This window comes from Acomys minous (genome assembly GCF_964271855.1).
Source record: "Acomys minous genome assembly, chromosome: 2".
Taxonomy (NCBI): Eukaryota; Metazoa; Chordata; class Mammalia; order Rodentia; family Muridae; genus Acomys; species Acomys minous.
The window spans coordinates 15,455,761-15,470,601 of record NC_140484.1 but is presented as its reverse complement, the minus strand read 5'-3'; the positions used below and the strand labels follow the sequence as shown (position 1 = coordinate 15,470,601).

Sequence of the window (14,841 nt, the reverse complement as noted above, 5' to 3'; positions counted from 1 at the left end):
GTGGGCCCTGGCACACATAGAGTACACTCTCAGAGGAACAAGCACATGCAAATCAATTAAAAAAGGGGGGGGGGGGATGGCAGCTGAACATGGTGGCCTGTGCCTTTAATCGCAGCAGGCACAGGCTTTCATAAGTCAAAAACTTGGGCTATCTGGAGGATCCTCTAATTCAAGTCTTCTTAACCTTTTCCGGTCACAAACTAACTACCGTGTATACAGCGAAGCCCTCTCCCTGTGGCACTTACACTTTATACACCATTTCAGAAGATTCAGCAATCCTGAATCCTACCTGTGGACCCTCGTTAGTGTCCCCTGCACTAGCCTTAGTGTTATTTTTTGTTTGGTTTGTTTTGTTTTTCAAGACAGGATTTCTCCATGTAGCTTTGGCTGTCCTGGACTCACTTTGTTGACCAGACTGTGCTCAAACTCACAGTGATCCACCTTCCTCTGCCTCCCGAGTGCTGGGATTAAAGGGGTGCACCACCACCATCTGGCATGTGATGTATGTTTTTTATCATTTGTTGTTGTTGATAATTATAATTTTAATACAACTAGTTATGACTTTTTAAGTAAGGGTTTGACTATAAGAGCTGAGCTTCATCATAAAATGTCATTTTGGGAAGCTAATGAAATGTTTGGTAGTGTCACAGAAAATGGTGCCGAGATGGCGTGGCTGGTGGTTATAAACATGTCTACTGGAACATCCTGTTCTTAATATTCTCATTCCCCTAGCTGCTCAGGCAAGCAGCCACAATTTATCCCTGTCTACAGTGATGGAATTTTACTTGTCAAGAACATGTGCATAGACACACTTAAAGCCTCTGATTCCTAGCCTATTGATATTTCTAGGTATGTCTGCTTTTATCAGTTTTATTAGAGAAATGGCATGACCAAGCAGATGCCCAGCAAGGTCAGTTTACCCCAGTGAGTGCACTTTACATTTAGGAGTGTTCAAAATAAACTGTTCTATCAAGGTCAGCCTTAAACACTGTCAGCATGTTTGTTATTTATACTCTGCAGTCTGGGAGACTGGGAAACATTTATCTTCTTCTCCTTTTCTGCATCCTCTTAGGTATCAGCCCTGGGAATGCTGTCCACCCACTTAGCTCATTCAGCAAGGGCAGTTTGTGATGATTTTTTTTTATCAGCAGCACACCTTCCCAGAAGACGTGGTTAGAATTCCAGCCTACAAGTCCCACGTGCTGCTTGGAAAAACAGTTTTACATGTTATCAGAAAAATGTATCATAGAATATTTCCTTAAAAAACCAACAAACAAAGCAAATAGAGATGGAGAGTCTTGTGGGTGTCATCCAAGGTCAGGCGATGACAGATCGCATTAGAACTGTAGTTCCCAAGTGTGAGGCTGGCTGGAAGCCTTTCAGCCTGTGTTTAGCTTGTACTGACTTAAAGCCTTCCCTATCAGAAGCAAGGAGCATTCTGTTTCCTACTGGATGTTTTATAGCTCTGCCCTTTACATTTCCAACTTTAATCTCTGTAGACCTTTTGTGCATTTGATGTGAAGAAGGGATTCCATTACATTTTTTTTCTCATATGGGCTTCAGTGACCTCCACCATGATTTTTTTTTTTAGAAGAATATGAATTCTCTGCTGATATGCAGTGCTGTCTTCATAAGTCATGTCTCTACATGTACTGGTTTGTTTTTGAACTCATTATTCTGTCCTGCTTATCCTTGTCTGAGAAAGGTCATTCTATTAGTGATCTTGAACTCACAGAGATCCGCCTGCCTCTGCCTTCCTAGTGCTTGGATTAAAGGCGCATGCCACCACACCCGACAACCCTTGAGTGTTCTATATGCCTTTTATTGATAAGTGACACTTGACCATCTAACATCGGATCAAGGGAACCGTTGTCAGTCTGTATCATGACAATTAGAAAAGATTACTACCAACCACTGTACCTTGTGTGCTGTGTCACATACTGAACTTAAACTTAGCTTGGGACATAGAATGAGACCTTGTCTTAAAAATCAAATTAGGCTGGAGAGACCGCTCAGCTATTTAAGAGTACTTACTGTTCTTTTAGCTGTGGATTTAGGTTCCCAGCATGTATGAGGTGTGGCTCAGGATGTAACACCAGCTCCAGGAGATCTGATGCCCTCTTCTGGCCATCAAGGGTACTCACAAGCATCTGCACACACACATGCACACACACACACACACACACACACACACAAATAAAATCTTAAAAGCTAACTAACAAACTAAAAATACTAAGCCAACTAAGCAAATAAACAATAAAATACCAAAAGAACTTGAAATAGTTGCCATGAAAAACCTTAAATTTGTTTTTCATTCTCAGGTTTGGTTAAGTAAATTATAATTTTCAGTTCATTGCATTCTACAAACTTCACTAAATTATATAAGCTGTGATTAAAATTAAAATATGCCTTGTTAATATGTGAAAATTATCTCTAGCAAAATAGTACAATATTATAAATAATCTTCTCTATGCCTGCAGGGAACTAATGGGAAATTCAGTAGCATTTGCATATTTTTTCCTTAAATAGGAGTCCTATTTCTGTTTTATTTGTAAGCAGTGACTCTGTGTGTGTGTGTGTCTACTGCTTACATGAGTATGGCTGTTTACAGGACTGTTGGGTGCTTTGTTTTTGTGAGCTGATAAGGGATTTGATTTAGTGATTAAAGATGATCATGATAAACCTTTAAAAAAATCTTTTCAACCCCTTTCCTTCATTTTCTCTTCTCTCTCTGTGTGCACATATGGGACATGAGTGTGCATGTGCTGGCCAGAGGACAGCCGGAGAGGCTGGCTCTTTCCTTCCACCATGTGAGAACTGGGGATCAAACTCAGCTTGCTAGCTTGGCAGCAAGCACTTTTGCTTTCTGAACCATCCTGCCAGCTCCAAAATACTATTATAATTTTATATTGCCAATTTTGAGTGATAATTGCCTTTCTTTGACCTGTGTGCTTTTCTTGTAAGTAAGTTTTTGTGAACACTATTTATTCCATAAAGGTATTTAAACTATAAATTTCTGCAGTGTGATTCTACCATAGAAAAACTTGAATGTGTGGTTAAATGGCAGTAGCAAGTAGCCCACTGTTGTTTCTGTGGTACACATAGCAGGAGAAGGTGGATTTGTGCAGCAAAGGGTTTGGAACTGTCTTTATTCCTTTTTTATTTTTAAATTTTTCTTCAAAAATTTTAAAGTATTTTATTTGCATGTATGTATGTGAATCATGTGTATTCCTGGTGCCCACAGAAGTCACAAGAGAGCCATTAACTCGCCCGGAACTCTTGCCTCTACCCTTTTGGTGTTCTAGACAGGGTTTCTCTGTGTAGCTCTGGCTGTCCTGGAACTGGCTCTGTAGACTAGGCTGGCCTCAGAGTGCTGGCATTGAAGATGTGCACCACTATGCTTGGCTTTTCCCTGGAACTTGTAACTGCAGAACCAACTTTCTAGCCCCTTATCTGTCTTTATTTATGATTCTTCTACTTGGGACAGGTATTAAAGGACACTTGTTGACAACTCATAATTGTAGTGGTGTTACTATATTTTGATCGGAGAACTATGTAGTAAAATTAGTCACTGCTACCTTTAACCAGGTTTAATAAGATAGTTGTTAATCCTGCTTATATTTTTAATTTAAAATATTTTAATTAAAAATCAAATTAGAGGGCTGGAGAGAGATGGCTTGAGGTTCAGAGCATGGTCTGTTCTTCCAAAGGTCCTGAGTTCAATTCCCAGCAATCACATGGTGGCTCACAGCCATCTATAATGAGATCTGGTGCCCTCTTCTGGGGTGTAGGTATACATGTGGGCAGAACACTATATAAATAACAAATAAATAAATCTTTTAAAAAATTAAATTAGATTTTTAAAAAGCCCACCTTTTTATGTGTATGGGTGTTTTACCTGCATGTGTGTCTTTTTAGCACATGTATGCAGTGTCTACAGAGGCCAGGAGAGGGTGTTGGATCCCCTGTAACTAGAGTTACAGATGGTTAATTGCCATGTGGGTCCTGGGAATCAAACCACTGGTCCTCTGGAAGAGCAGCCAGTGCTTTTAACTACTGAGCCATCTCTCTAGCATCTAGATGTTTAGTTTTATATGATGAAACTACTTACAAAAGTAACTCTTCCTCCAAGATTTTAAAATTGGGTGCTAGATATTTAATTAAAATTTCTATGTAAGTTCCATTATTTGCTTTCTTTATAGGGAAGCCTAGTGTCCTTAAGAGCACAATCCTAAAACAAAGTTGTTACATATTGGAGAAAAGCAGAACGATGGTGTTGTTATGGCAACTCAAATGAGGAAAATGAAAAGCACAGATAAGCTGCATCTTGTTGTCATAGTAACCATAGTTGTGTAAATGATTAAAGCTGGTTGAGAGAAGATGTATTATAGCTTTAGTCTGTTGAAAGTAAGTAGTGAAATAAAAGATGGGGAAATGGTTTTAGGTACAAGTTAGATCTGGTGCCCTAAGTTGCTAGTATAGACTGTTGTATACAGACCGCTCTTGGTTCTTTCTGATTATATTTCAACTTTGTGTCTCAGATCATAATATAATAACTATATGAAAAGGCTGTGAATAAGTCTTTTTGCTGGCAAATTTAGAAAGAAATCAAAGTTAGAAAATTTTGTTCCTAAAATGAATTATTTTTCTCCAGTTTCCTTTCCCATTTTCTTCATTTCTCAGCTAGTGCTTAATTTTTATTCTTTTTCATACTTTCTTGCTCTAACATTTTAGTCATAAGTGGTAAACTGTAACACAAACATCTAAAGTCATAGCAGTTTATAAAGCAATAGGTGAAGCATTTTGATTGCATATTAACAGATAGATGGATTTGATGGTAAACAGTAAGCATCGTAATGAGTGTAAAAAATTAATTTTAGCTCTGTCTTTCAACCCTTGTAATCAAAGCTTAAGTGTAATTTTAAATGCCATTATTTCTTTCATGACTTCTGTTCATGTATCACAGGAAAAATGCTTCATCCACAGAGTGGAGACGTGTTAGGAATAAACCTGATGGAAGCTGTGTTCTTTGTTCAGCAGCTGGCTGCTTGCACAGGCTTCTGTGGTAATGGAATTGGCATCTCTGTATTAGAGTATTGATCGCTGCTTTGTAGGGACTGTGTACACAGTCGCCCAGTTACAATGTATTAAAGGACTTTAAGAGCAGTTTATATTACAGATGAGATGGAGGGAGCTGGCGTTCTGCAAGACTAGGTACGGACACATGCTGTAAATATCCATAAAACTGTAGATTGTTTTTCTAAAAATTCACATCTAAATGCTCATATTTCCATCACATTTCATTGCAAATAATTGAGTATTACCTGAGCTGCTACCTACTCTAATGTCATCCCTCTTACCCTTGAGTACAGGCTTATGTGCATACTCCTTTGCTGTTGTTGAAGCACAGTTAGGGAAGAGTTTTGTGTTACAGTTTACCACTTATGACTAAATGTTAGAGCAAGAAAGTATGAAAAAGAACAAAATTCTTTGTTTGTTTGTTATTTATTTATTACATATACAGTGCTCTGCCTGCATGTACACCTGCACTCCAGAAGAGGATATCAGATCACATTATAGATGGTTGTGAGCCACCATGTGGATGCTGGGAATTGAACCCAGGACCCTTGGAAGAGCAGCCAGTGCTCTTAACCTCTGAGCCATCTCTCCAGCCCCTAGTTAGTGAGGTTTTAAATAGAAAAATAAAGGACTATGCATGGTTTCTGCTTAAGAGCAGGTATAAACGCTCTCTCTCTCTCTGGAAAAGGATAGCACATGCTCAAAATATGGTACAGGCTTCCCAAGAGAGAATTGTGTGTGTGTGTGTGTGTGTGTGTGTGTGTGTGTGTGTGTGTGTGTGTGTTTTCTGAAGTTTTTTTTTTTGTTTTTTTTTGTTTTTTGTTTTTGTTTTTTTTTAACCAAGAAAGACTGCATAATTCTGGAATTTCCAATGTAAACCAAGCTGGCCTTGAACTTGCAATGGTTCTTCTGTTGTGTCTCCTAGTGTATCAGTATTAACCAGCTTTGAATTATTTACTAACTTAGAGTCTCACACAGCCTAGGTTCTTGAATTCACTATATATCTATCTTAATCTGGTTCTGTCTCTATCCGCCCCACCCCTCCTTCCCCCCTCTTTCCCTCCCTGCTTCTCCTTCTCCCAGTCCTGCCTGGCCTGGAACTTAGTGTGACTTCTCAGAGACGTGCCTGCTTTTGCCTCCAGAGTGCTGTGCTGAGATTCAAGGACAGCCTTGAACTTTTCGTGGGGAGGGAGGGTAGGTTCTGAGACAGAGTCTCACTGTGTAGCCCCACCTGTCCTGGAACTTGTTATGTAGACCAGGGTGGCCTCAAACTCACAGAAATCCTCTGACCTCTGCATCCCTGGCTGCTGCGATTAAAGGCCTGTGCCTGTGTGGCCAGCAGCCTTAAACTTTTGATCCTCCTGTCTCCACTTTCAAGTGCTGGTATTTTGGGCATGTACTACCTCCACCTTTATTTTTTGTAAGCCCCTCCCCCTTAAAATTCATGGCCTCTTTTAAAAAATTTGTCGTGTGTGTGTGTTCCTAAGTACATAAATGCAACCTGCTCACGTATGTTTTAAGGGCTGAGCATTTGGTGTTAGGGTTGGCGTGCTCTGTCCTAGGGAGACTATTGCTTCTGACCTCAGCATTACCTTAGTTCCCTGCAGGTCTCTGTGTAGAGTTGAGGCCTTGTGACTCGCCCTGTCTGTGTTAGCATGTCTATTGGTATCTTCCTTGTTCAGGTCATGTATATACAGCCATTCTGGTGAGACTTCATGGGCGTGGCTTCTGACAGTACTAGGAGACAGTCTCACAGCAAACTTCCTGTTCCTCCGGCTTGTCCAGGCTTTCTGCTAGCTCTTCAGGGTTCCTAAGCCTAAACTGCAGGAGCTCTGCTTTAGATGTATCCATTGGGACTGGCATGTACAACCCTGCATTTGATGAGTTGTGGTTTTCTCCTAATGATCTCCCATTTATTGCTTGGTGAGGGGTGAGGACTAGACTTCTGTGGCAGGAAGACAGATATCTAGATGTGTTAGGGATTATGTGCTTAGTAAAGTGGCAGTTGTTGGTTCTCCTCCAAGATCTAAGACTTGGTGCTGCGGAGTTGGCTAGGTTTCCAGCACTAGGTCTCTTTTGGGCAGGTCTTAAGTCCAGATAGAGAGCCACTGGGTGTGCGTTGGAAGAGAAACCTTTAAAGATAATTTGTAAACCTGTAAAAATACTTTATATTAACACCTGATTCGGGTTTTTACATTGGTTTTCTGACAGTGATATCAGGGTGTGTGTTTGAGATGTACTACTTTGCATCTTGGCTTATGATAAGCTGAATTGGAAGATCAAGTTCTTTATTTTCCTTGATGAAAGATTATTAGGTATACTCCTTACTCCCTGTTTCGCACTTTCTTGTCACATTTCACTTGCGTTGAAAATACTCATCTTATATCCTTCTTGTGAATATGTAACTCTTAATACTCATGTCTTGAGAGAAAAGAGATTTTCTTATCTTAACCTCAGTAATAACCATAGCATCATAGGAAATGTCCTCACAATATATCAAGCAATCAGATAGCCAATAAATCTATTCTCCTGCCAAATTCCACACCCTGGATGAGGAGGGTAGATAATGTTCATATTTGTTACTTACTAGGGAACATGACACTTGGTCTTTGAAATGGTTATTTATTTCATATATTGTAGCTGCCAGTCAGTCAGCTATTTGCAAGTAGTGGAGTAAACACTGCTGAAAATGAGTTTCTTTTCTCTGTGGTACTCAGGAAATCAGGTGCAATATGGTTGTCTTTATTTATGTAGCCATTTATTTTCTTTCTAATGAGTAGGTAATTTTCTTTTCTCCACAAAAAGTTAAGGAGCCCCTGAGAAAGCTGGGAGACTTGGTTTGCAGTCATTGAAATGCTGTTCAGTACCAGGTGATCCTCTGAGCTGGCATCCTCCCCAGGGGAGACCTCCAGACAGCACCTTTTGGTCTTCCCCATCTTATCTAGGGAGGAGATGCTCATAAGAGTCACTCAAGGGTTTGACCTCTTTTTTTGGGAAAGGAGCTTACTGTGGCTGCTTTTGCTGCCTTTGCCTGCTGGGGAGAAAGAAGACTGATATGGTAGCCAGCTTGTCGTCACTCTGGTTTGTTAACATAGTACCAGCCTTGTGGAGTCATGGCAGTGGTTGTGAGCAAACCTGTAAGCCTTTCTCAGCCGTGGAAGATGGCTGCCTCTTCTGTTTCTTCCTGGGGTTACAGCCCAGTTTTCGCCACTTTTCATTCCTTCCCTGCCTTCCATTTCTCAGAAGTACATATAGCCTAGCCTTCCCAGTGAGTACTAGAGTCAGTGGAAGTGTGCACATTAGGCCAGCTCTGCACCACTAAAAGCTTCAGCTGGTGGCCTACTTATTTCACATAATATCTAATGCAATGATTCTTAGGGTCATAACATAATTTGGACAGTTCTCTAGGGCTTAATGCAATAAGATTTGACTTGAGTTTTTTTTTTGTTTTGTTTTGTTTTGTTTTTTTGTTTTCTTTTTGGTTTTTCAAGTTAGGGTTTCTCTGTGTAGCCTTGGCTGTCTTAGAACTCCCTCTGTAGATCATCAGGCTGGCCTCGAACTCACAGAGATCCACCTGCCTCTGCCTCCCCAATATTGGGATTAAAGGTGTGTGGCACTACTGCCTGGCTTAACTCAATTTTTTAAGTCCATTGTTCTTCTTAAAAATGTATTTATTTTTATTTTATGTACGTTGGCGTTTTGACCGTATGTGGTCTGTGTGAGGGTATGGGTACCCCTGGAACAGGAGTTACAGACAGGTGTGAGCTTCCCTGTGGTTGATGGGAGTTGAATCTGGCTCCTCTGGAAGAGCAGCCAGTGCTCTTAAGAGCTGAGCCATCTCTCCAGCCTGTGACTTGATTTTTTAAAAACATTTATTTATTTATTATTTATACAGTATTCTGCCTGCCTGTATACCTACATGCCAGAAGAGGACACCAGATCTCATTATAGAGATTGCTGGGAATTGAACTCAGGACCTTTGAAGAGCAGCCAGTGCTCTTAACCTCTGAGCCATCTCCCCAGCCCTTGACTGGATTTTTTAAACTTGAATTTAATACGGTCAAATTCTAATGTGACCAAAGTAAATCTTTTGTGGTTATTAAACAAAAAACTTAGTAATAATCTGAGGTAATTGTCTGTTTCCCATGTCTAAGAAAATGAGCACTTAAAAAATACAGGAATCGAAAGCAGGCAATTTTTAAATGGCATGGCAAAGAAAGTATGAACAAACAGATATTTTGTTCTTTTCTAGGAGAAATAAGATATTGCCTTCCTCTGTCCCTAAATTTGTTTATCTAACTCGTTTTCCTGTACATGTATATTTAAGTGTGTGTGTGTGTGTGTGTGTGTGTGTGTGTGTGTGTGTGTGTGTGTGTGTGTGTGAATGTACAAGTGCATGCATGCTGTCTAGAGAGAGGGGGCTGGGAGAGGCTAGAGCTCACTGTGGAGCTCTGACCTGGAACTCCTTATGTAGTCCAGGCTACCCTCAAATTCAAAGAAATCTGTTTCTTCCTCTTAATTCCGGGGGCTTACAGGGTGGGCCGCCGTGCCCAGCACAGTGACTACCCCTAGCTGGCCGAGGACTTACTATATAGCTGAAGAGGTGCAGAGGACCTTGAACTTTTGATCCTCCTTTCCCCTCTTCTCCTGTTTGGGGATTACAGGTGTGTGCCACCGCACAGTTTATATGATGCTGGGAATGGAACTTAGGCTTTCTGCATACTGGGTAAACAGTCTTCCAAATGACCCACATCCCTAGCCCCAAAATGACTTTGTTAGTATTGAAAACATTCAGTCTCCAGATAGTGTTATGATGCCCTATTGCCTGCTAATGTTTAATATTTTATCTAATTTTAAAAAATAGTTCTTATTTTCTTTCAAAATTGACAGTCTTAATTTCTATGCTCTCCAGCTTCTTTACTGTTTCCAACAACAGTTCCTTACAGATAAAGTTCTGCATCTGTAATTGAAGTCACTATTCTAATACAGATGCTTAGAATCTCAGTTGTTATTTCCACCACAAAGCTTGGGTAGACAGAAAGGGAGGGAAATCCCCCGACATGAGGGAAGGAGGGAGGGAAGCAGTTCCCTATGCTTCCTTAGAACATTACAATTCAAGCCTGGCTACCTTCTAAAGCATTTGTTCATTATTATTTATTAGGGACACAATTAGTCAGATATAACTGTCTGATAAACTAGAATTTTGAACAAGCAAATGCTTTAAAATTCTAATAACTGTGCATAACCAGTAAATTATTCTTACTTGAATTTCCACGGTTGTGCAGAGGAAGGTTCCTAAGTACATAATTGCATAAGAGAGCCACCCAGCTTCCAGAGGAGCCATTCCAGTGAATTGTGTAAATAATATGCTTTAAAAACACAACCTCCTCACATATGAATTTAGATTTTCCAGATATGGAGTAGCTTTGCACCTGTGAGACTAGAACACAGCCCTAAAAAGGCCTTCCTAATTACGAGCTTACCGGAGAGACTGGAATGACCCAAAGCAAATTAATACATAGATTTTTTTTTCCAACTTCCTATAAAAACATTTTCACTGTTCTGCTTTAGTACAGAAAATGAAAGATCTTAAAAACCCACTGGTGAGAGGTGTGAATCCTAGCATATACAAAATAACTTTTGATAACAACGTTCAAATTTTTTAAATTGCCAAATACTTGTGTTTTACTTCTCTTTTCTTTGTATTAACATAAATTATATCTGGCACTTGGTTAACTTTACTATAAGATTTCCCATAACTGGGGATGGTGGGCAGGGAAGATCAGAGGAGTTCAGGGATCTCATTGGCTGTGTAGTGAGTTCCAGGCCAACCTGGGATACAGGATACCCTATTCTTGAAAAAATAAGTTTAAGATGGCACAGGCCTGTAATCCCAGCACTCAGGGAGGCAGAGGCAGGCGGATCTTTTTAGTTCAAAGCCAGCCTGATCTACAAAGCAAGTCTAGGACAGCCAAGGCTAGGACAGAGAAACCCTGTCTCGAAAAACTGGGGGGGAAGGGGGGAAATCACACCTATAAAACACTTATAAAATGTTAAAATGTGGCTAAGTTTTTAAATTTCATGTTTCTATTAGATTATAAGCTCTTTGGAATTTTGTCAGTTACTTCTGGTTTCAAATGTCAAGTTGCCTAATTCCTCTTTTAATAAGGATGGGCAGCTCTTAAAAGGATACAGAGGTAGTTGAAAGAACTAAAGGGAAGATGGACAGTCATCTCCTATAAGGACTAGAGCCAAGTATCAAATATCTTTAGGTCCAAGACAGCGATTCCCCATGTCTAGGATAGATCTCACTTGGGCATAGTTTATAGTTGTATATATTGCTGGATTTTGTCAGTATTTTGTTGAGGTTTTTTGCTTGTCTATTCCAAAGAGATATTGGTTTGTAATCTTCATTCTGCTGTTGTTGAGTTTGAGTTCATGCAATGAGTTTTAAACTTTGTTTTTTGAAACAGGCTTTATCTGTGTAACCTTGGCTGTCCTGGACTCCCTTTGTAAACCAGGCTGGCCTCAAACTCACAGAGTACCACCTACCTCTGCCTCCTCAAGTGCTGAGATTAAAGGTGTGTGCCACCCACCCAGCTTACACTTGCTCTCTCTCTCCCCCCTTTTTTTCTTCCTTCCTTCCTTCCTTTTTCTTTCTTCCGTCCCTTTACAGCCTGACCCCAGGAGTTTTAAATGTCTACTTATTTTCAATGCTTACCTTCCTATTTGCTTCTTTACTGTTTCTTTGCTAGTACTTTTTATTTCAAGAGTGTTTACCCTGAGTTATTGGAACATTTTTACTCTAGTTATATTAATATTTTTATAATTTATTCCAACATCTCTGTCATTTTGGTATTGGCATTACTGACAAAAGCTGAAATTTCCCCTTTTGTATGCAAATTTGATTTGTCATTGTTTATTTTTTGAAACCCTGTTTCTCTGTGTAGCCCTGCCTGTCCTGGATTCCTCTGTAGACCAGGCTGGCCTCAAACTCACAGAGATTCATATGCCTCTGCCTCCCAAGTGCTGGGATTAAAGGTGTTCGTTACCACAGTGTGGCTGTCATTGGCACTTTTAATATTACAAGGCTCTGCATTTCAGTGTAATCTTATTAAATATGGTTATATTTTTGATGCCCATAGTGGTGCACACCTGTAATCTCAGTGCTTAGCGGAGGCTATGGCATGAGGAAAGCCTCTGCAAGCAATATTGAGATTTACTGTGTACATGATAATTGGTGGCCACCATGGGATCTTGTTGGTGGTTTTATATTTTCGTTCTTAGGGTCGTTAGCTTACTTTTGACTTACATGCACCCATTTGCACCTTGGGGTGAATACTAGAGTTCAGTAACTCTTAATAAAATTGCTTTCCTGGCATCTTTCCCACATCCTGAGAGTCAATGCTGTCTGGTTTCTTTCTTTCTTTTTCTTTCTTTTCTTTTTCTTTCTTTTTCTTTTTTTTTCTTTTTTCTTAGACAGGGTTTTTCTATGTCACTTTCACTGTCCTGGACTCACTTTGTCGAGCAGGCTGGCCTTGAACTCACAGCGATCCGCATGCCTCAGCATCCAGAGTGCTGAGATTAAAGGTGTGTGCCACCACCGTCCAGCTGCTGTCTGGTTTCTTAGGGACTTATTTCAGTCTTGTACCTAGAAAGGCAGGGCTGTATTTAAAGCTGAAAATGCTAATGCGTCTGGTAGGAAATGAAGAAAGGAATGAGGGTCCAGGGCTGGGGTGATGGGAACAGGGAGGCTTTGCCGCTCCCTTTTTCAAAGAAGGCCTCTATTTCAGAGTTTGGGTTCTTTGGTACCTTTTGTCATGGGATAGCTTAGAGAGATGCCTTAGAGAGAATGCAGAGAATTTAAAGAAAAACATGAAGTTCTCATTCTCTCAAGATGCTCTACAAAACTTGAACTAGAATTAGGCTTTTTCTGGAGCCCTTTACCTACACTGATGCTCACTTTTGGGTTTCAGGCTGCAGTTCCGGCTGGTGGATATTGGAGGAATAATAAAAAGGTAAATGCATTGTTGGCTCAGTACTGTGTTAAGGTCCTCTTCCCCACCCACTTGCTAATGTTTCCTTTAGAGTCCTCCATAGCTGCCCATGTGTTCTGCCCATCTGTGTTAGCTGCATTCAGTGGGAGATTCAGGAGGAGCTTACTGTGTCATGGACCCAGGGCTCCCTTAGTCCCTTCCTCACTGCTGTTCATGCTGCGTAGTGGCACATTCTGCAGCTCCAGTCTTTTGAACTAAAATCACCTTAAAGTCTGTCATGGTAACAAGAGTATGATGGGCATAGAGCAGAAGATTAAAGTCATCAGGTCAAGTTCACTCACTGCATTCTTCATTTCAAGTACCTGAAGGGTATGTGTTAAAATCTCAAACTATAGTAACAGAATTGGATGTTCTCCCTCCTTCCTCCCTCCCTCCCCCTGCCTCTTCCTATGTGCATGATACCGATTTCCTGATTTCCAGGCCTCACATGTGGTAGATAAGTGTTCTACCACTGAGCTATTTTCCCTATTTTGCTGCTTATCATTTACAAGTTTTTTTTTTAATTTGGGAGATTGAAATAGTTTTGCATTTTGAAGCAATTTCAAAGATGTGAAAAAAAACAATTCACATTTTTATAATGTATTTTTACCTAGTGTACTTTATCATTTCAATATGAATTCAGTAAAGTTGTTAAAGGCATTTTACTATTACAAAAAATTCAGTGGGTATTTAAACAGCTATATTTGGAATATACCATCATTCAAGTGCACAGTAGCCATGTGTGACTAGTGTTTTGCATTATATAGTGCGTGCATGCGCGCGTGCTTGCGCACACACACACACACACACACACACACACACACACACACACCTAAATGTAGATACTGACATGGCCAAACCATCCATTTTGCTGTTTGTCTTATCTGTTTTTAAGCTTGCCTTTAATGGATTAGTTATTTTTTGGTATTCTGTTTCTTCTGTTGGCATAGTATGATTTTTGTTTTAATGGTTCTTTTAGAGGTTAAAATAAACTTAAAAAAAAAAAGCCAAAGTCTTGTTTTGTAGCCCAGGCTAGCTTTGAGCCTATCCTTCTGTTCAGTTTTCTGAGTGTATGGGCCATAGGTGTCCACTTAAAATGCTAATCATGCAGTTAAAATTATGTATCCACAATCTCTAATTCCAGGATATTTACATTATGTGTACAATTTATTATGCTATGTAGTTTCTCTCTGTTTCTCCCCCCGCAATTGCCAGTCAACATTCTGCCTATACGTGTTTCCTGTTCTGTATATTCTGTATTTTGTTTCTGGCTTCTTTTACTTAGCGTAAAGCTTTTGAGGTTCATCCATGTTATAACATGTATCAATTTGTTTTTATGGCTTAATGGTGTTTTATTTAACATATAGTATAATTTCTTTTATTCACGCGATTATTGGTAAATATCTAGGCTATATGCACCTTTTGACTATTTTGAAAAATACTGCTGTAAAATGCATACATATATGTGATTGAATGCTTATTTTCAGTTCTTTCATATGTGTATATGTGAATAAGTGGAGTTGCTAGGATAGTCATGTGGTAATTCTACATTTACCATTTTTGAGATTTGCCAAACTGGTTTCCACGGTTTCTTCAATTTTATGTACATCGGTGTGTGTGAGGGTGTCAGCTGACTTGGGAATGGAATGGCAGAGCGTTCATTGTGAGCTGTGATAAGGGTCCTGGGAAGAACCGCGGCCTTCTGATTGCTGAGCCGCCTCTCCAG

General features: G+C 39.9%; 1 protein-coding gene across 10 annotated transcripts in view; it reads left to right on the top strand.

Annotated features, from left to right (window-relative positions):
- Positions 1-14,841, top strand: part of BTRC (beta-transducin repeat containing E3 ubiquitin protein ligase) — a 176,990-nt gene that overhangs the window by 24,919 nt on the left and 137,230 nt on the right. For 5 of the 10 annotated variants that reach the window (XM_084773755.1, XM_084773752.1, XM_084773750.1 and 2 more), the window contains exon 2: positions 13,056-13,097. The exons of the other annotated variants lie outside the window; for them this stretch is intronic. In XM_084773755.1, coding sequence (XP_084629881.1) covers positions 13,056-13,097 — 42 coding nt within the window. The remainder of the gene's footprint in view (positions 1-13,055; positions 13,098-14,841) is intronic. 10 annotated transcript variants of the gene reach the window in all.